Here is a 22,452-nt window from a genome sequence, read left to right on the forward strand (position 1 = left end):
CCCCCGCGGCTCCGGCTTTTTATATTTTAGCCAACTGCCAAGAAGGGTCATGTTTTTAATCATTCAGAATACAGGCGAAAGTTATGTGTGTGTTGTCCAATTAAAGGAAGTAGTTCCCTCAAGAAGCGAATGAAACCGCTGCCGGAAGCTAGTAAATTAAAATTAGTAGGTAAGAAAGTTAGTTAAGAAGTTTTTTGTAGGTAAGAAAAAATGATTTTCATTGATAGTTTGTTTATTAACACTTATTAAAACGTTCTACTATTACACTTATAAAATGGCGACTGAGTGTTCACTAATTTTATGTAAGTTTTCCAATTTGGCTGCTATTGACTTTAGTTATACATTATTATGAAGTCTAAAAAACTATCAAACAAACATTTGAATTATACCTTAAGTTTATATTCACTCTTGAGATCATTTAATGATATTTAGTTTTACATAAAATTGCAACTCAGAATATTTTGCATTATAATGATAATATTGTATTATTGACTTGAATACAAAAATAACGCGATCAATAATCTCACTTATATAATCTTTAAACTTATAAGTAAATAGGTATATATTATGTATGTAAAATCTAAATTATATTATTAATTTTGTAAAAAACAGTTTTCAATATACAGTTCCAAAATGTAGAATCCTGGATGGCAAATTGATTCACCTAAATTATTCTGCAGCGGGCGTTATTCATTTTAAAGCTTTATGTGCAGTGGAAATAAAATGTATAAAATGTATAATTAATAGTCGCAACCCTTTCACCTCCAACGTTTAGTTATTCCAATACTTAAAATTCGTTTATTATTTTATATTTGTTGATATTTTACATAAGAAATTATGAAATATAATTTTGGACATAATCTAAATGGTAGAACTAGTACGTATTCTAGGGTGCTACTTAAGATTTTTCATTTCATTGATAAAGTAATATCTAATTAAGTAAGGTACACAATTTTATAAATATTTTTTCATCTTATCTTTCATTACTATTGCACATGTTTTAGAGACTGCTATCGAATTTGTTAGCGATGATAACATTGATTACGTGAAATCAACGGTACATAATTGAATTCGAATTAAATAATTTAATTACATTTTTTGATAGGATATCTTAAATCCTAATAGTAATGAAATTTCTTACTGTATATAAACAGAATCAGTGTAAATAGTTATATATTGCAACTGTTTCTGGCACGTTTTGTAGTGGATGTGAAAGGGTACAAGATTAAATGATTAAATAACTGATTTAAATTCAAAAGCAGGTGAATACATTTTTACAAAATTCGGAGGCCAACTCTAGACGATCTCCTCAAATAGAAATACACATTCGGCTGATCAGTGGATTAATAGGTAGTGTCGATTCAATTTTTATCACTATTTCAGTAAGTTACAATACTATACCCGACAAAAATATTTATAAACACGAACGATACCGAAATAGCCTTAGAATTCGTAGTAGGCCAAAAATTATAGTACAGCCAACAGCAAAAGTAGTAATTCAGTAACGAGCTTTTACTGTTGACTAAATGATATTATTCATTCAAATATTTTCATACCTAAACTGCATATTCGTCGTAATAATGAGGCATGTTTTCGTTGGTGCTTAGAATTTTGTCATGGTACTTTTGGACTGCACAAACCAAATTAGGATAGCTTACTATGTTTCAAAAACTTCACAAATGGACAATTTATTGGAGATAATTATTAAATTGTCTCTGGATTTAGCCATAATATAGGTATTTTAGAACATTGAAAAAATGTCTATCACAGTAGTAGGCGATAAGGAAGTGTTCGTGAGGATGTCAATCGTTTTACTATCCCTTTCATTCTCTTTATCAAAAAGCCAAGTTCGGCTAAATAAACTGTTTTTATGCCATGTCTTGTTTACTGTCGCAGTTCAGTTTTTTCCTGATAATATTAATTATAATGAAAAATATACCATAAAATACGAGATTACAACTACAGTAAAAATTTTGCCAAACATAGACAATTATGTTATGGAAAATTGTTCAGATAACAAAACATTAGGAGTTTTGAATGAAACAAAATTAATATAAATATAACATTTTACGAATTGGTTAGTCCTACTTACAATCTATCTACTAGCAATACAATCATATCATCTTTTCTTACATATTGTTACATATAGAAAATAAAGTGAAAAAACATTTAATTGACGAGACTCGCACACTAATACACATGAATTAACACACTTCAATGTAAACTGCAGTACTGAAACGCACTGAAATCATAAACGACATCCACTGTGGCAAAGCATACCATCAATGTTTTTACTGGAATCACTACCGCTGATAAAACAGTAGAGATAAATTCTCGATACTGGTTTTAGTAAAACATTTCATAGATTTGCGCCAAGTAAACATTAACTCATCACTCATGCACTGGTTATACACATAAATGTATAAGTACCTGCTTTAATACACGCAACATCAAACTCAGGATTATCTTCATATTTGTCCAGTTACAAGGAAAATAGTGATCAGATCTATTTATCATTACCAGAGATAAATCGGTTTATATAGTGAAAATGTAAAACTATTTAAATTATTACCACAATGAGTACAACACACAATAAAGGAAATAATTTCAATAACATTACAATATTGCGCATTACCAAAACAGGTTCTTATAGATAGTAATCTTGCTATTTGAAACTTTTCTGGAGACTATTTTGAAAATCACGATGTTTGTTATTCCAAACAACTCTGATTTATATAGCAATTTATTAAGATATAAATTGTATTATTTGGCGGACTTTATACAATCCCCAAGCAGACACAGTATGTGTAAGGAAAGATAATAAATATGGATATATAAATGATCAATGATATGGAATAATTTTAACCTCGCATCACAATAACCCATTAAAAACAATGTAACAAAAATCAATCACATAATATACACAAATATCAGAACTCTAAAACGCTAATCATTACTATCACATACATAATATACATATCTCTAAGAGAACTTTGCATGCATTGAGTCTGCATTCATAGATTAAAGCAAAGTGATAATATATTTATAGGCCATTAAAGATAGTAATTTATTTTCAATATGTGAAATCTTGTCGTTGCAAAGTCGACTTTATAACACAAGTGTAAGTCTATGGACGCAGACTCAATATCAATCGAACTGAGAGCTTACTAACACATTTCAAAGTAATTTTGTTCTCAACAGTCTCCAATTTCGAATCAGCTGTTATTTATAATCCTTCCTCCAATGCTGCCGATCCGTAAAGGCCCCAATCAATTTAATAACATCAATTATTAATAAGGAAGAACACTTTAGTTTGTAAAATACAACAAATATAAAAATATGTGTACAGAGTATCCTAAACTCTTAAAAGCTCCTGAGAATCATTTTCAATGTTCATAAAACAATAAAACTGGTATTTCAAAACTGATTTTGGTTTTATCACAATAAAAATAAAACCAAATCAATAGAAAGCAAATTGAAGTTATTGTGCACAAATCTAAAATAATTATGGTAAGTACCACATTGTACATAGGTACCAAAGCATTTGTACAATAATTGTTTGATCATTATTATAACGACTCTATAAAGCTATAAACACGGAAATATCAACTTACATTACATTCCTGTACATGAATACTTTCTTCTCGTATTATTATGTTCCCTCACAGTACATTTAGTGAAACAATCAAGAGTAATTCATAGTCGTCCTTTGACTTTGGAAGATTTTATGAATCATTAGTTGATAAGTTGATTCTTTAAATCCTTATTAGTAAATCATTACATGAAGGTCACAAGAAGGTAATTTACATTTGAGTTTCCTTTAGTAGGTCTCCAAGTCGTCATATGACCTTTGTCTGAACTAGCAGACAATTTCTGGCAAATACAGTTTCTGTTTGCATTGGCCATTTCATTGTTTTTTCTCAGGTTTCTTCACAAGATGTGCATTTACTGGATACTTCAATTCAGTTTTTAATTGTTCGTTATGTTCCTCTAATGAATTAACAGCATAATGTAGGACAAGCTCATTCAAAGTTCTGAAAATAAAAATAATAAAGATTAATTTGGCACTTGATTTAAAGTTTCAGCAAAAGAAATGTACACAATATGTTTGAAAGCTCCAAAACTTCATCATTAGCAAAGAGATCAACATACATTCATATATTCTTGCGAAACTGAGTTAGAACCAATATTAGTGAAAAAAAACAGTTTCCTTGATAATTTACACTACAAGATTTAAAATTTTACTTACTCATAAACATTATAGGGTTCGGCAAATCCATAACCTCGTTCAGTTGTAAAGATAATACAGTGGTAGACCATGTTGTTACAACAAATTGATAAGGCTAATTGTCCAGTCGAGTTAGGCCGAATTAAAAATGTTCCTTGTGGTTTCCCTGTGAGGAGTTTTTCAGCTGTCTCTCTAGTACAGTTGACGTTCCAACTGATTGATTCTCTGTGTGCGTACAACTCTTCAAGCTTGTGTATATTGTCATCTTCTAATAAATGCAGGTACTCGTCTGTTTTACCTCGTCCTTGTAGCCACCTGTAAAGAGATAGTATTATATTCAATGTGGTTATTATTTAAATGAAATAGAACATTTTTGTATAGTACTTTTTAGTTATCTATCTATTCTACCTCCTCGAGAATAATACAATAAAATAATCACTTTCAGAAAATAATTGTTTTGGTGAATAATAGGAATGAGGTAAACGCAGCACACAAATGCAAAAACCTAAACATAGCAACCTAATAAAGAGAACAAATATTTCTAGACATAAATTTTCTAAATTAAATAAATAGTAAATTTTAGATCAAATTAAGGTAAGATCAGGATAATCACAAAATTTTCCTTCTACTGTTTATGACACTCTATTGGTATATGATATATTTCATACACATACGCAATATTTAAAGGTATTAGGTATACAGTATCCAACCAATAAAACACATGTTTGATGACACATCTCAAACCTTCCATGAATAATAAGCATTCCCATTTTCATTTGTTGGTCAAGTATTACACATATTAGGACATGATCATTAAATGTTTTAAATGAAGAGTTGCACCACAATTACAGTGAAGCTTTTTTTATTATTTATTTTAATAATCCAATTAATAAACAAAGGGTGAGATGCACCATTAACCTATAATGATAACAAAACCATAATCAGCTGTGAAATTTTCGCTCATTGATCAAATTCACGATTTCACAACTGAAAATGGTTTAATTTCCGTTAAAGTTAAATGCTGTAACTCACCATAAGAAATACTTTGTATGTCATCATCCAATAAAAGTAATCAGTATTTAATTAAAACTATCATCATTTATTTACATATTAGGCTATGAATCTACAAGTTCAGAATACTGAAGTACTTTCTATGTGTCCTGCTGTACTGTTACAAAATGTGTGACAGACAAATGATAGATTAAACTTATCTTTATGTGTAGTAAATGTTTAGTAAAAAGTAATTTTGGAAGCTTTTGACATTAATACTTACACTTTGTAGCGGTCTTTGATTTTATAGAGATCTGTGACATCAGACTTCAGTTTGGCTATCTCTCTCTCAAGAAGCAATTGTGCAGTGACTGTATTTCTCAAAATATCATTTAAGGCTATCTGGGCTTGCTTTAGGTTTTGAACTCTTGAAATTAGATTTCTATTGTTTTCTAACACAGGATTTTTCTCATGTGGCTGTGCTTCAGCCTGCATCTTTTCTTGTAATTTTAAATGTTCTTCACAGATTTTCACAGTTTCTGTGAAGGCGTCTAATGCTTGCTTCTTCATATTTACTTCTTCCCTTAACCTCGTATATTTGTAAGAGCGAACTTCAAAGTCTTTTGTTTTCAATACATATTTTTTGTGGATTTCCTTAAATTTAGTTTCTAGGGTATCATTACTCATATTTTCTCCACCATCATTGTCCCTTTTTCTGGACAATGGGTACATAAGCTTGATGTCAAGGCTGCTATTGCAATGAGCCAGTGAAAATTCACTGTAGAACCTAACAAGGTCCACCACTGACTTGAAGTCAAATGGCTCGCAGAACCCGTACCGCCCCTCATGGTTGTAGATTTTGATCAGTTTGTTCATACCCCCCTTTCTCAGTGTCAGAGTATAACCACTATCTTTGTTAGATGCGTTGCGCACCAAGAAGGTGCCATCACAGGTGTCCCGCAGTTTCTCGATAGCCTCATCTCTGAAATAGGCAATGTACGTGCAATGAGCACTTGCAACAATCTTATTTATACTTATGTTAAAGTTAATGACAAGTCCCTATTCTTATACTTGTGCTTCAAAATTGTACTAACTACTTGGTAAGTGGGTTAGATTTTACACAATGTTATTTGTAATGCATTGACCATCAAGTTTATAACATTGTTGCATAGGGTTAGAACATAAAAGTTGAAGGCCACTGGTTTGACATCATTGTCCTTCAAGGTTTCAACCCAGATCCTACAGAAGCCTAAATATCCCAATAGCCCTCAGACCACTCAAGACATTGTGACGCGAGTGGAAAAGACTGGCTTTCTTACTGGAATTACAATAAGAGACTGAAAACTAAAATCAATGAAATATAATGTAATTACAAACATTGCACATTATTTGCTGTTAATGTTACACGATAATTATGCAAAGGGATACAAAATTGCAAATGATATTTAAATGAACTCACCGAGTGATATCACCCCAATACCAATCGGCATTCTCCAAACTCTCTTCGGCGGACTTTTGAGGGGCGCCTATTTCAACCATTATTTCATCATCAGTACTCAAAGTTCATGCATAATGATATTTGATATTTGTTCTTCAATAACTGTGGTAGAGTCAACACTAGCTAACACATCTGCCGATGATATTCTGCTTCATATGCGGCTAGCTCTCAAAACTTCCGCGTTCGAGGTTACCATAAAACTAACCAATTATTTCACTTTTAAATCATTTTACACGATAAGTAACACTAGTTTACTGAGTTTATATATACACAACCAGTTAAAACACGGCAAATCTTGAACTACACTCCGAAAAAGAGGTATCTAGATCACAAAGGAAATGGGCAAGAGTATGATGATTGTTGCTATGGCACTAATACTTCCTTAATTTGTGTATGGGTTCACGTACAAGGACATCATATCATTTTTATTCTGCAAATGGGATAAGTTAAATCCATGTTTTATAGATTTCTCAATGTAACATCGCTCACTTCCCTTTTTTTTTAGTCAAACACTAGCACCAAACCCGTCCGCCATCTATCTTATCTAAATCGCCATAAAACTAAAAAAAAAGTCGAGAGATGAGCCCATGACGGGCATCGATTCAAAACTAAGCTCAAACACGCCCACACCCTATGCGTCAAAGTAGCAAGAATAGTCGATTTTTTACTAGGGTAGTGTATCTAAGCACAAAATTACTTACTAAACTACATCTCTAAATAATGTTGCTGTAGGAAAAAAATCGATTTTGGTATTTTTTCCGTAAACTTGCATCTCTTTTGCGTTTGATAAAAAAGCATTTAGCAAGCATTTTCAGTTTCCTCTAGCAATAAATTACACTAGATTGATTATTCACGACACTTGTGCCAGCTTATTCTATTTCTAGTCTTTTATTAGCCAGACAATAAAATCAAAGTCTGGATTTCCACCATCAAATTCAGGATTGGGTCCTCAAAAAGGGTTGTCATCCATTCGATATGGCTGAAAATTCCTAATCTGTTTTTAGGAATAACAAAAACGCTTAACCCTATAAAAAGCAAAAAATAACTTTTAACACTACGTAAACTAAATTTTGTCGTGTCGGGGGACCGCTCTAATTCATTACTTTAGATACGTTTTTTTTTTAAACGAATGTTGTAATTAGGTAGGTTTGATTAGATTTATGTAAGTATTTATGAAGGTAAAAAGCGGTCCCCCGACACGTCAAAATTTAGTTTACGTAGTGTTAAAAGTTATTTTTTGCTTTTTATAGGGTTAAGCGTTTTTAACCTTTTGTCATAATTATTGCGTACTTTTTTTGGGTCGGGGGTTTTTTTAAATTTATAATTTAATTTTATTTCATGCTTTTTAAAGGAGCTCCTTAATTTTTCCTTCTTTCATTTAATTTATTTTATCTTAAGATGTGATCGCTATATGCGATCTCGGCCAAAGGAAGCTGTTTAACAATCCTCATGACAAACTGGCTCTGGGAGAATTGCACAGATTGAGAAACAATAAAGATTATCCTTTGGACATTCTAGATTTTCAGCAAAAATATAAATCGGTTTATCCGTTTTATTCCGGCATTTCAGGGTTTCATCCACCACATCCCATTTCCAGCATCAGGTTCTCGTCAATTAGAAACATGAAGAGAACTCGTCAAGACAAATTCAACGAGCCCAAACTCGATGGGTTTACTAAAAGGCAGTTCAGGGTTACGTCTCCTACCTTCGAGCCCTAACAGCAGACCAGCTCAGTGGTTCCAAAAGACATTAGTGTTTCAAATTTCAGATCCCACATATACTTGCAAGTAAACTGAGCGTGTAACATTCCTATGACATCTAGCAAACGAGCTGATGACCTTGAAGACCTGAACCGATTTCCACCAAACATAGCTAAGAACACTCCCGACTGACATACCTTTTAAACAAAAAAAACCGCATTACAATCGGATCATCCGTTTGGGAGCTACGATGCCACATACACACACACACACACACACACACACACACACACACACACACACACAGACACGTCAAACTTATAACACCCCGTCGTTTTTGCGTCGGGGGTTAAAAAACGGAATGTAACAATTAATAAAGGTAGTAAATAAGGAAGTGTATGGGGAGGTAACGCCTAGGCTAGGGACTAAGGAGCGCCTCATAGAAGTATGACATCACAAGTAAATACTTGTGCATGCCTGCAGTGTAAATCCGCTACCAAAATTCACTCTCATTTTTAGGTTCTTGCTTGTAATGTAAAGACACAGCAATTGTTTTGGTGAACGAATACAATACAATATTTTTATAGAATGTACAGTAATAAAAAAATCACAACTTGGTAACATTTGCAGTAGAGAATGGTAGAGAAACACAAGTGGCAATGGCAACTGGAGTATTGTACTGTCTTTGTAAATTACGTCTGTCTAAATCAAAAATGTTTTTTATTTTCGTCCCTGCTTGTGCTTAATAAAATTAATACAGTATATTTGAAATTGTTGTATTTAACATTATAGACATGAAATAAAGAACACTAAGAAAAGCATTGGAAAAGTCCTCGTGTTTTACAGAAATGTTATTTTATTGTGGTCCAACAAGCCTCCGATTCTCAAAATGTGTATCAAATCTAGTGCAATAATATTTTGTGCATTATTTGTATTTGTATCATCCACGCATATAAAAGGAGAGTTTTCTACAGATGAATTTTTCAAGTTTTTAGTTAAATTTGGATTTCAGAAGACAGACATTCATTTTCAAAAGGAAACATATGGATATATTTTCGGGAACTTAACAGCCAATGTTCAATTCAAATACCCTATCACGTTTGCAGTTTTGGACAGAGGCCACTTTTTACACTATTACAAAAATCGTGATATTGTTGATAAAGAGCTAGCATGTCAAACTATGTTCCAAAATTTGAATGGAACTGCATACCACCCGAAATGTAATGCTTATGGACAAGATCTGTTTAGAAGAATACCATGTCCGAAAGGCGGGCTGTGCATTGATGAAGACACGCCTTGGAATGTGGTCAAGAAGAATCAGTTCACATATGTTATTCAGAACTCTGGGCAACCAAGGTAAAATTAATATTAATGTACAATAAAAAGGAGAAGGAAAATGTTGCTTTGTTTCTATTGTTGGTTTAAGTGTACCTTTATATGGTAAAATTTTCCTGTCTGCTGATATGAAGTTGACTTGTTTTATATTATAATTTTTTCCTATAAAATTTATTTGTGTATTTGCACAGTGAATGATGAGCAACTTCTTCAATTTAAGAGCTGTCTGATGTCAATTCAGAAATTCATTATTTTATGGACCTTTCTATCAGGATACCTTTTTGCACTACAGTAAAATTATATTCAGGGGTTTCATTCATTCATAAATTTTGCAAGCGCAACAGTTGCTTTTTTATTCAATCAAATAGTTGGCAATGATTGCTTTTACCTACATTTATTATAGTATGTTTATTCTTTATGCAGGTTTTGGTATGTGTCTATGGTCTCATGTTACTTAGATGAGGTAACATGTACCTGGCATCACTACACTGGAGCACCTTCGAAGGACAACAAAACTTTGACAAATATACCTCAAATCATAAACTATGATTTCTGGCTGGTGAATGGAAGTCCAAACTTATCATTTTACAACACATTGCTGTACCAGTTTTCATTTGACAGACAGAATACTTTAGAACTGTATCTGGTTTTCTGGCTGTGCTATATTATTCTATTGCCAGTCCAGATTTATGCAGTCAGGTAAGATTATCCTTAATATTTTCTTATAAATATTTAATTTGTTACAACTTACACCATCATGTTAAATTAATCAATACTATTTCAGAGATTTTCACTCCAAAACTTTTAAGTCTATAGAGTAAGCAGTATTTTATTATTACTGTGAATTTTTGTGTTTGATGAAAGCAATAATCTATATTCTATACAGCTTTTTTAATTCATAAGATCAATATTATACATACTTCCTATATCTTTTCATTGCATTGCTATGGATATTCTATTTTCAATTGCATCATTGCTTTGAATTGTAACACAAACATCCATAGTGAAGGAACAATTTAATTTCAGAACACAAAAGCATCCAGTGACAAAGTTGTTTACATTCAGCCTTGTTCTGGAGTTCATTGCTCTATGCTTCAATGTGCTGCATACTGTGAAGTTTGCTGTGGATGGTGTTGGGTTTGCTGGGCTGGCGGCTGCTGGGGATGTTCTAGATATTATGAGCAGAGTGAGTCACAATGTTATGCATACTTTTTTGTTGGAGCTGGCCTTTTGCCTAGCTGCCATTAAGCCTCCTTATGTACAATGTTTTACTTTAGACAAAGAGAGGGCTTATTAAATTTCTTTATAGCTATATAAAACAAGCTAAACTAGTTTGATTTTATATGGATTAAATCTATCAACGGAGCACAGAAACATAATTCCTTATTTACTATGTAGTAAATCTGTGCTATAAGGATATTGCGTACATTTTTATCACCAAACTATTACAAGGTTGATAGGTCAGTTCCATATTTTCTTATATTCATCTATCTATGTACACATAGCTACAAATTATCAAATGAAGTATGTGTCTCCTAAAAGTCCTTTATCATGATAAACATCTTATTCTCTTGCAGACTGCATAGTTTGTGTTTTCATGTGTCATTGAGGTATCTGTTTATTTTAGTCTACCTAAAAATACAACTTCAAATCTTCAAAGGTTTTTCAAAGCCACATTTTAAAAGGTAGAAACATACGTTTTTTTATCTAGCTCATGTTATTTGCATTTTATGACTATCAACTGCAATACTATAAATACCTTGTGTTACTTATCTGTCGTAAAACCCGCATTTTACGATAGACAAACGCTAATAAAAACAATTATTGTATTTCAGACACTGTTCATGTTGCTCCTACTTTTGCTAGCAAAGGGTTGGGCAGTGACTAGATTGGAGCTCACATACAAACCACTGGTTTTCGGAGTTTGGCTTGCCTACGGAATCGTCCATATTCTTCTATATGTTTGGAATACAGTAAGTTTTTCAAACCATATTATGGCAATAATAGTACTTGAGTATTGAAAGTGAATAACATTATTTGCATAATGAGGTTTCACTCGCTTTACGCTACCTTCCTTAATGTAGCATAAAACAAAATTTCATTATGCATGCCTCACGTATAACATACAATACGTGTTTAATAACCGATCGTTTTACATTGTTACGGAAACAGCTGCTATTAAACATAAAATGTTATTCAATTATAGACTGAAGTGGACATTATAGAAGAGATAGACGAATACCAAACATGGCCTGGATGGTTGATACTCGCTCTGCGCGTCGCGATAATGACTTGGTTCGTCCTCGAACTTCGGTATACAATGATGTACGAACACAATATGCCGAAGTTAAACTTTTTACTACACTTTGGCGCGTCAAGCCTGGTATGGTTCGTGTATTTGCCGATTATAGCGCTCATTGCGCTACAGATCAGCCCTCTGTGGAGGTTCAAGTTTTTATTAGGTAAGTGTAACAAGTTTATTGTTATGTAAGCCTGCCCAGCGACATTGCTCAAGTTTTTTTTTCATTATTGGTTACATTCACTTTTGTAGTGAGTCAATTTTGTAGCTACTAATAATAATATTCATGACAGAGCTTGTAATGTTAATTCTAAAATGTATATACTTGAAATCAAAAGGAGAAGTTATCCTTTATTTCTATGTTTTCTTTGTTTAGGTAAAGTCTTGCTACACATACTTCTAATGGTTTTATATGTCTAAGAATTTCGAGAGTATTATTAGCGCCACGGCCATGGGCAAAACGATCTCGTTAAAATTGACACGGTTCCGTATTGCGTTTGTGAAATGACTTGTGTAAAATCATAATGTATTTGCAAACGGATTTATGCAGCAAATCTTAAATCTATCCGTGTTTATGTGATACGCATTTTCCAGCTTTATTGTGTAATAATTTTCGCCCCATTTGAGCTAGTGACTAGCTGATAATTACTTCCGAATTGGTTCATTGTACTATGTAACTAAAATGTATTACTAATGCCGGCTATACACGCTACAGTCTACCGAAGAGGTCCACCTATGCAAGTATGCCTGCGCAGGTAGAGGTAGATAGAAATGTGTGTGGGAATAGAGACCTGTGCAGTTTTTTGCTACCATTGTTCGGATGACCTGCTCAGGTATCTGCAGAGATTACCTCTCCGGTAAATCGTAATGGCCGGCATAATGCATACATGATCGTGAAGTATAAAATTGTATCCGTTTCTCTCCTCAACTATAATGCAATCAACCGAACGATAAAAATGATTGCACAGTTCTTAAATGGCAAAACAGTTACTAAACTAGTTTGAAATGTATGATTTCCAGGTATCACATATTCAGCCGACTGTCTTGCGTTTTGCGTAATGGCGCACTTGCTGTGGCCGACGCGCTCCGAACAGTATTTACTACTAGCGCCCTCTGACTACACAGGTATGAATGAAACTCATGTAATTAACTAAAATTACCTACTAAGGACGGTAGTTTTTTTTGATAAGTAACTTGGTAGTCATTAACCCATTTTAAAGCTATTACTTAATGTTAGTATGTAAGTGGTAGCAAGCTCATTAGCTTGCACTTGATTTGATACTATCGCAATTGCTTGTGTGTTTTTCTAGTTCAGTCTTTGATTGAGCATATTCGACGTTATGTTCTTTGGAATAAGGTTTAAAAATATTTACTTATCAGAATTACACTTAGTGTACTCGATAGATATTATAGACGGGGATGTATGATACATAGATCTGCATTTATTTCAAAATCTCTATTCTCTGAGGCTTCTCAAGACTATTTTCAGTGACTTATTCACACACCTCTAATATATGAACAACTAATAACTCAACTAAACCTTGATTATTATACAGTTTTTCCCCGTCAATCATGCCATGCCTAGATGAACGTAACTATTCAAAGCATATCAAACAGTTTGATATGAAATGAAACAAGGGACTTTATATAGTTCAATGTCTCTGTGTTCGAATTTATCGTAGTACATTATAAATACTTCAACTTATTACGAGCTTTTTAAAAGTAGTAAAATGGATGTAGTATGTTAACCTTAAGAGATCGACATAATGCCACCGTAGACTTTTCTGCAGCATTAAAATCGGTGCAGTAGTTTTTGAGTTTATCGCAAACAGACCCGGGGCTTTATTTTGCAATATGTATAGATTGTAGGCCAATTAGGCCATAGACAGACACTTATCGTTACATTGTGCGTATAAATTTGAACTATCACAATGATATTCACAAATTGTAGCATATACTATGATCAATATTAAAATTGATTTGGCTTTTTTACATAGCACACTTCAAATATAAGAGCTTTGGCCTTTATCTACTTATTTTTTGTGCCCTTGAAAACCTCACATTCTGCTTTCAATAGAAGCTGTTATTTGATTCTATTTCCGCTCGTTTTGTCTTTTTACTTCATAATGTTCATAAAAAAAGTCTTGACTACCGACATTTACCTAAATCCCTATAATTTATTGACGGGTATATAATCAATGGAATCATAAAACTAATCTAAGATATCTCATGTTTGGATTATATACCATCAGCACTTTGGGTTGCTATCACTTTTCGTTCTTAATAAATATGATTTTATCTGCACGTTTATCAAAGCACTTCATCTATCGCGGAACATGATGTTGTAATGGAAAGAACCTCATGTCTGATATAGCATACAAAGCGTACATTAATAAAACCCTAATAGAATTTATACAAATTGTTAATCTTATCTGTAAAAGCCTATAGAGATTTGTTACTTTTTATATTTTACTGGCTTTTCCCCGTGGACTGATTTCAGCATTAACTTGTGGGACCTATTTCGCGCATAAGGATAAAAAGCCTGGATAAATGGGCGATATACCTCTGAAATATTATTTCGAATCAGTCCAGTATTTCCTGAAATTAGCTCGTTCAAGCAAACAAACTCTTCGCTTTATATTATTGGTTAGAATATAACTTTCCTGTTTGAAGTAGGTACCTAAAGGGGCCGATAGGATCGGTATTTGGTAATACCGTCTTTTTGTGCGTATGAGTATAAATGGATTTTTTAATTGGGTTCTTCCATGGGGAATTACTCAGCAGGATAAACTTCGATCACTGAGTGTTTACATAATTGACGTACTCCCAATTTAACAGAAATAGGTTTGACACCTAAATTAGGCAAACTCTTTGTTCGTGTAATAGTCTAAATACTTAGTTGGCAAAGAATTTTTAAAATATTTTTATTGATAACTTTCCAGCGGGCATTGAAGAACTAGATGAATTCAACGAGTCTCCTCACGTAGTACACAGTGACACCGTGGCCCTCACCACGGCCGAGAGCATCAACGCTGATGATGAGGAGATCATATTCACCAGAGCCTCGCACAAAAACGGCACTGCCTTCTCATAGCAATGCCAACAGGTAACATAAAGGATTCCTCAAATATCGTTCACTCCGAACGAATGAAATTATGAATTTAACACGATCGAAATTATTCACAAATATTGGTCTCACAAACTCTCCAATATTTGTGTAGTGAATCATGTTGATTGTGTCGATTTAAACACTGTTATTTGTAATATTTATTACGAAATACAAGAATTGACGAATGTAATGTTGATCTATGAAATATATGAATGGGTGATAGGAAAATCGAATATAAATGGCTAATATTTTTAGTCAATAGTAAATTTTAAATGAATGTGTCCTGCTGTGTGATATTCAAGTACATTGATTCCTTATTGATGAAATTGTTGATAGCACAAAATTAATTGAATTTACTAAGAATGCATAATTATATACTTGTAAGCGAAATAGTGCCGGTCTCCAAGCGATCGTATCTAAGTGTCAATTAACGTGATTATATTTGATTATTCAAGATAATATGACACTGAGAGTGAAATAAAAAATATCACAATTAACTATGTGCCAACGATTGAATCAACTATTATTTAATACGAAGAAAATATTGCAGATACCTATAATGTAAGAGTATTCGTAATCATTGTGTCTTTGTGAAAAATGTCTGAATTTACCAAAATATATTTAAGAAAATGGGTGTTAAAAGTGCTGTTAAAGTTGAATGGAGTTTTTCTTATTGAATGAATTGTGTAAATATTGTTTTGTAAAGTTCTGATGCTTACCTACTGCAGGTACTTACATATTAACGGTTTACTTAATTTTTGTACGTCTATAAACAACTAAACAGTGATTCAGGGAGTACCTGAGTATGATAAAAGTAATAGTTATAATAAATACAACGCACTCTACACACTTGTCCATGTAAATCACGAAAAAAATTATGAAATTTGATTCTTATGATCTTATAAGTTAAGGAATATTAGTTATTTTTTGTTATAAAATCCAATATATTGGCACTCCTAATCAGAACTCGTTATGTAGTTTGATTGAGTTTGTATTATGTCGAATGAGAACGATTAGTCTACGGGTGTTAAAGGTTCGCTAGTGAAATCGAATTCTTATGAAAAAAACGCTGATACATTTTGTATACAAATAGATTCTTGAATATAACAAATAGATACGTGATGTACAGTGACTTTTAGAAATGTTAAAGTACAATTAGATCTCAAATCGATGTTTTATTGTGGTCTGTACGACAAAACGGCAGCTGAATTATATTTTTGTCAATGTCTAAATTTATTTGCTTTTCGTGTTATCTGTCTAATTACTGTGTATAAATTATTTAAATAGTCGTCTAAATTTACTAAATTGATTAACACATTAAAATTACTAGGCAAGGAAATGCTTCGAAACATTCTTTTAGCGATATTTAGAAATTTTAAATAACTTAATGATAGCAGAGCATGCTCTTTAAAACTTTTAGGATAATTAGATTGATCGTCGTATATTTTGTTATGGACACTTGATTGAAATTATAAAAGGTTCGCTATTTTATTCACAGATATGATTTGTGTGAAGCATGCTCTTTTCTCTATTAAAGTAAAACTTTATTTAAACGTGATGTCGTGTCAATGTAGTATAAGTGTAGGAAAGCTAGTGATGTACATTTTGGTTATTAAATTTTATTTTGATAGAAGAAAATTATTTTATTTTATAACGTGTAGAAATAATACCAAATTATTTATTTTGTAGTCATTGAAGCCCGATGCACAAATGTGTTGTGCAAATTATGAACCGAACTCGAAATTATATATTTGGATAACTTATGAAAGCTGCTGTAAAAATCGCGTTAGTGTGTTTTAAGTCTACAAGAGTACTGCCGAACTTCGTTACTGCTTTATTTTTTTTTCAAGTTAAGGGATTATATTCATAAAATCTTCAACGCGTGATAAAATTTAAAGGTAATAATGAAACGAATATTTTACACTAAACAACTTTTCACTGGCTATTTATTTAATATTTGCTTACGTGCATGGAGCCCAACTTACGCAGGGTATCACAGAATAATTATAAGTGTTGCCAATTGCCACATCTTGGCTTGTAATCTTTTTAAAAAAAACCCTCTAATAAACCTACATACCTACTTACTGTTTTGTTAAATCAAGGAACTGTCGCGAAACTCCGGCTTATTGAAAAAATCTAAAGTATTTTATTTATTTTGGTTTACCAACAATTGTATTTGTATTATGTGCAGTTTTAAATTTGTACTTATTGTATAAAAAATGACTAAATTATTGATTTCATCTTTTGCATAATATCAATAGCTCAGTAAAACTGAACAAATTTTAGAACAAGACATAATATTTTGTTGTCAATTGCCATACTAATAACTGGCTGTATAAAGCAGATAACTGAAAACAATGTTTGGCGATGTGAAATGTCAGTTTTAGATAGCCGATGGTCTCTAAATAAAATTCGAGTGATTGATTGCCAAATCTGAATTAAGGAGAACTATTTCTGTAATAAAGTTTTGTTACTTTGTTTATTTTTTCTGAGCTGATCTCGGCGCAAAGTTTTATTGTTGGACTAGTAAACGTAATAATATGCAGAAGAAACGCGTATAAGTATTTATGAGATCAGAGTGTTGTGTAATGACAAAATGGAGCTTATTTATTTTTTTAATCGAATTTTAATGAGATTTAAGGATTAAGTTGTAATCATAGCAAGTTTTTAGCCATATATTTTTTTTAATAATGTTCCTCAATTTACTGATGTGAAATACACGTTAAAAACTATGTGAATGTGTTATGAATATGTATTTGTGGTTTAGGAGCAAAAATGTGATGTGTGTTGTCTCTCCAAATTTAACATAATTTGCCTACATTTGCTTGTAAAAGATAAAAAAGATCTTCAACTCAAACTTTGTGCACATTTTGAGAATCGAGCCGACAATCTGATATGGGCCAGTTTTTTGTCCTGTAGTGAACTTAAATCACACATAGATAAACTGCTTCATATGCATCTATTTAAATCATTCAAAACAATTCTGTCTTTGAGTTTATGTGAATGTACGGTCAGCAACAAAGGGCCATTAGCAATCAGACAATTGTCACTTAACTGTTACTTAACTGTCACTTAATCTACAAAATTCGCTGAACATTTTATCTGAATTGTAGTGTCCAGATACTTAATTTTTTATTGTGTTACTGGAATTTCGCAGGTGACTGTACACACATAATAAACGCATGTTTCTTGAACTACCTTACTTACAACACAAGGGAACGGAAAACTGATAATAAATGTCGTGGATTGTTTTGTAATATCCTGTTTTGGTTCTTGTTATAAATATTATTATTTAGAACCCCCTCTCAACTAAGCCTATTCCTAAACAAAAGTATTGTTTAACTGACTAGTTAATTTTATTTTATTTTACCTTGAAACATTTTATATTTTGTGGAAAATCCACGTTTTATACGTAGTGTTATATAGTTATTTCTAAGCCTTTGTAGGTGTAAATTGAATGTAAATAAACTTTCTTATTATGTACACTAAATTGTTGTTTAATTTACTGCCGCTTCTACAATCAATTACAAGTCTGAACAATGAACAGATATTGAGCAATTAATCGTTTTGCTAAAAATATTCAAACATCAAACCTTTGCCAAGAGTGTTGTTTATGCCAGTATCCATAGACCACAGTTTTGCATGGAAACATACCAGAGATTCGTGCCTTGTGAATTATAATATTTTTTTCATCATTGTATGATGATTATGATACTTATCACACTTCCAGATATTTGAAGTTCAAGGACAAAATCGCTTATTAATGTCAATTTAGTTCGTTAATGCGTATTTAATGTCGCGGTTGTCAAGTGCTTAATTGAGACGACTGTGACGCAGTTATCAGCGTACAGTGAAGTATTTGTATAAAGATAAAAATCATAAAATTACGTACATTGACACACAAACATATGAATATTTTTATGTTTTACTTTATTGTAGGTATTTCTCTCTGTGAAATCTGAATCGGTAATGCCATTACGGGTTTTGTTAAAGAAAAACGACTATTGCCAACAACAATAATTTATTTTCCCACACACTAGTACATACATCATAAAAGAATTTGAAGCTAGCATAATAAAAGGATAAATTATTATATAACAGGTACAAATAAATACATTTAATCGTAACTATGTACTAATTGTAATAGATTTTTAGAGAGACCAGGTACATACACATTTATTCATATATTATTATAATACCTATTGGAAATCCGTTTAAGCTCTATATAAAGAAAAATATCAAGAACCTAGGTGATGATTGGAATACTGATGAATATGCCTGCAGATACATCCCTCTTCAGTTTGAATAAACTCGCCTAAATTCTACTAGATAATAAATATTTCCGATTCATAAATGACCTACACCACAGCTTGAGGCTACGTAAGAGCAAGGTGCTGACCATTACAAAAAAATAAAGTCACCCATAATAAACTCATATTTGATTTTTCGACAGTAAAACGTAAACAAATGCCTTGTGCACGTTACAAGGAAGACTCCAAAATATTAAAAATCTCATACACCAGTCCCCTTCAAATTGCAGATCGTAAACTAATGTAGCCTCAGCTTTACAAATACAATAAAAAAAAATAGTTAACCCTTTATCAATCACTGAGCCATGAGCTTTTCTTGCATGGTTTCGAGTCTTTCAAAACATGCTTACGTCAGCCATAGAATATTTTCAGTCTACCTACTAATAAAGCCGTCACTATGTTCACGTTTTGCCTGCCTGCCGTGGGACGCCGGCTTAGAATTGCGCTCCCCCCAAATCATCCCGTGGGTGTCGTAAGAGGCGACTAAGGGACAAACCGGAGGTCGGGCAGCAGCGTCCTCCGCGTACTGCATACCCTCACTGCGATCGCCAACCCGCCTGCCAAGCGTGGCGATTAAAGGCAATTACCCCCCAATGAGAAGCACAGAAACCAGGCCCCCAGTCCCCGGCAGCTCCGCTATCCCTGGCGCGGGTAGCGGTCAAGGTAACGGCGGAGCAGGGGGTGCTAAGAATCTCCGGAAGAGATCCGGCTACCCACCCCCACGACGACTGGCCCTGGTAACACACAACATACGCACATTGAGGACTGACGAAAAGATCTGCGAGCTGGAAGAGGAGTTGAGCAAGTTACATTGGGACATTATAGGGTTATGCGAAGTCCGTAGAGAGGGAGAGGACACCGTAACCCTGAAGTCTGGTAACTTGCTCTACTACCGGGAGGGCGACCAAAAGTCCCAAGGTGGTGTCGGGTTTCTCGTTCACAAGTCCCTCGTAAACAACATAACAACCATCGACAGTGTGTCGAACAGGGTGATATACCTAATACTCAGAATATCCGAAAGATATTCGCTGAAGGTCATTCAGGTATACGCACCGACCTCGTCACACTCCGATGATGAGGTGGAGACTATGTATGAGGACGTAAGTAGGGCCATACATAGTTCCAAAACCCACTTCACTGTTGTTATGGGGGATTTTAACGCTAGGTTGGGCAAGAAAAGCGGTGATGAGTTGAGAGTGGGGCAATTTGGATATGGGCAACGGAACCCTAGGGGACAGAGGCTGGCTGACTTTCTGGAGAAAGAGGAACTCTTCATGATGAACTCTTTCTTCCAGAAGCCGCCTCACAGGAAATGGACCTGGTTGAGTCCCGATGGTTTCACGAGAAACGAGATAGACTTCTTCATGACCGACAAGAGACGGATATTCAGTGATGTCTCTGTGATCAACAGGGTAAAAACCGGAAGCGATCACCGAATCATAAGAGCCTCACTGAATATCAATGTTAAACTTGAAAGGTCCAGTCTGATGAAGTCTACGCTCCGACCTACTCGGTCCCATATTCAAAACCCGGAAAGCTTTCAACTCGAGCTCTCTAATCGCTTTGCTTGCCTCGAGAACTTAGTGTCAGTGGACGAGATCAACGACGGGCTAGTGGAAACTGTCCGCACGGTAGGGGCTAAGTTTTTTAGACCTTGCCGTAAAGATAGGCCTCATAAACTGACCGACCAAACCTTAAACCTCATGGCTGAACGACGCTTGCTACAGTTGCAGTCTTCCCACGACGCGAAGTCATATAGGCGGCTCAATAGACGAATATCCAAGTCCTTGCGACACGATCTGCGTCTCTTTAATACGAATCGTGTTAAGGAGACCATACAGCGAAACCAAGGCTCCAAAGTGTTCGCAAAGGACAAGTCTATTGGGCAAAGCCAGATGACTAAGCTGAAACGGGAGGATGGCAGCATAGCGTCGACCAAGGCAGAGGTTTTAGGCGAGATTGAGAGGTTCTATGGACAGTTATACACTTCGGTCGCAAAGCCCGTCAACAGCTTGGCAGGAGATCCAAGAGCCAAGCTGTCCCGACATTATACCGAAGATATCCCGGACATCAGTCTGTACGAGATTAGGATGGCCCTGAAGCAGCTTAAGAACAACAAGGCGCCGGGTGAGGACGGAATCACTTCAGAGCTTCTGAGAGCGGGTGGAACACCGGTACTTAAAGTCCTCCAGAAGCTCTTTAACTCCGTCCTGTCCGAGGGCAAAACGCCTGAAGCATGGAGCAGGGGTGGGGTGGTGTTGTTCTTCAAAAAAGGTGACAACTGCCTGTTGAAGAACTACAGACCCATCACACTTCTAAGCCATGTTTATAAGCTGTTTTCAAGGGTTATCACGAACCGTCTCGAACACAGGCTTGATGACTTCCAGCCTCCCGAACAAGCCGGTTTCCGAAGAGGCTTTAGTACCATAGACCACATCCATACGCTGCGGCAAGTTATACAGAAGACCGAGGAGTATAACTTGCCATTATGCTTAGCGTTTGTGGACTATGAGAAAGCCTTCGATTCGGTGGAAACATGGGCGGTACTTGAGTCACTCCAGCGATGCCATATTGACTATCGGTACATCGAGGTGTTGAAGTGTTTGTATAATAACGCCACCATGTCGGTCCGAGTACAGGAGCATAGCACGAAGCCGATTCCATTGAGAAGAGGCGTAAGACAGGGGGACGTTATTTCCCCGAAACTGTTTACCGCCGCAATGGAAGACGCCTTCAAGCTCCTGGAATGGCAAGGACTTGGCATCAACATCAACGGCGAATACATCACTCACCTTCGGTTTGCCGACGACATCGTAGTCATGGCAAAGTCGATGGAGGAACTCAGTATGATGCTCGAGGGCCTCGACCGAGTTTCACAACAGGTGGGCCTGAAAATGAACATGGACAAGACGAAAATTATGTCAAATGTCCATGTTCAGCCCACCCCAGTCTCTGTTGGAGCTCGGTACTCGAAGTTGTTGAC

The 22,452-nt window shown here is 34.4% G+C and overlaps 2 protein-coding genes across 2 annotated transcripts; one reads left to right on the plus strand and one right to left on the minus strand.

Annotated features, from left to right (window-relative positions):
* Positions 1–214: 214 nt before the first annotated feature.
* On the minus strand, positions 215–7,312 carry LOC110370679 (phosphatidylinositol 3-kinase regulatory subunit gamma). Its single transcript, XM_021326574.3, has 4 exons — positions 6,678–7,312; positions 5,502–6,200; positions 4,250–4,543; positions 215–4,034 (listed from the first exon to the last, which is right to left on the minus strand). Exons 1-4 carry the CDS (start codon positions 6,755–6,757, stop codon positions 3,908–3,910), a joined length of 1,200 nt encoding a protein of 399 aa, XP_021182249.1. The 5' UTR covers positions 6,758–7,312; the 3' UTR covers positions 215–3,907.
* A 1,730-nt stretch (positions 7,313–9,042) lies between these two features.
* Positions 9,043–18,661, plus strand: LOC110370702 (transmembrane protein 145). Its single transcript, XM_021326611.3, has 7 exons — positions 9,043–9,772; positions 10,175–10,450; positions 10,778–10,937; positions 11,587–11,724; positions 11,958–12,213; positions 13,071–13,175; positions 14,993–18,661. The coding sequence occupies exons 1-7, from the start codon at positions 9,306–9,308 to the stop codon at positions 15,142–15,144; spliced, it is 1,554 nt and encodes a 517-aa protein (XP_021182286.1). The 5' UTR covers positions 9,043–9,305; the 3' UTR covers positions 15,145–18,661.
* Positions 18,662–22,452: the final 3,791 nt, after the last annotated feature.

The sequence above is a fragment of the Helicoverpa armigera genome, chromosome 13, assembly GCF_030705265.1.
Source record: "Helicoverpa armigera isolate CAAS_96S chromosome 13, ASM3070526v1, whole genome shotgun sequence".
NCBI classification, from domain to species: domain Eukaryota; kingdom Metazoa; phylum Arthropoda; class Insecta; order Lepidoptera; family Noctuidae; genus Helicoverpa; species Helicoverpa armigera.

Excerpts from the sequence above, each read along its gene's own strand:
- LOC110370679 (XM_021326574.3), bottom strand. The coding sequence starts at position 6,757 with ATGGTTGAAATAGGCGCCCCTCAAAAGTCCGCCGAAGAGAGTTTGGAG. Across the intron at positions 6,201-6,677 it reads TATTGGGGTGATATCACTCG|AGATGAGGCTATCGAGAAAC; the intron begins GTGAGTTCATTT and ends TGCCTATTTCAG. Across the intron at positions 4,035-4,249 it reads GAACCCTATAATGTTTATGA|AACTTTGAATGAGCTTGTCC; the intron begins GTAAGTAAAATT and ends TTTTATTTTCAG.
- LOC110370702 (XM_021326611.3), top strand. The coding sequence starts at position 9,306 with ATGTGTATCAAATCTAGTGCAATAATATTTTGTGCATTATTTGTATTT. Across the intron at positions 10,451-10,777 it reads GTCCAGATTTATGCAGTCAG|AACACAAAAGCATCCAGTGA; the intron begins GTAAGATTATCC and ends ATTTAATTTCAG. Across the intron at positions 12,214-13,070 it reads GAGGTTCAAGTTTTTATTAG|GTATCACATATTCAGCCGAC; the intron begins GTAAGTGTAACA and ends TATGATTTCCAG.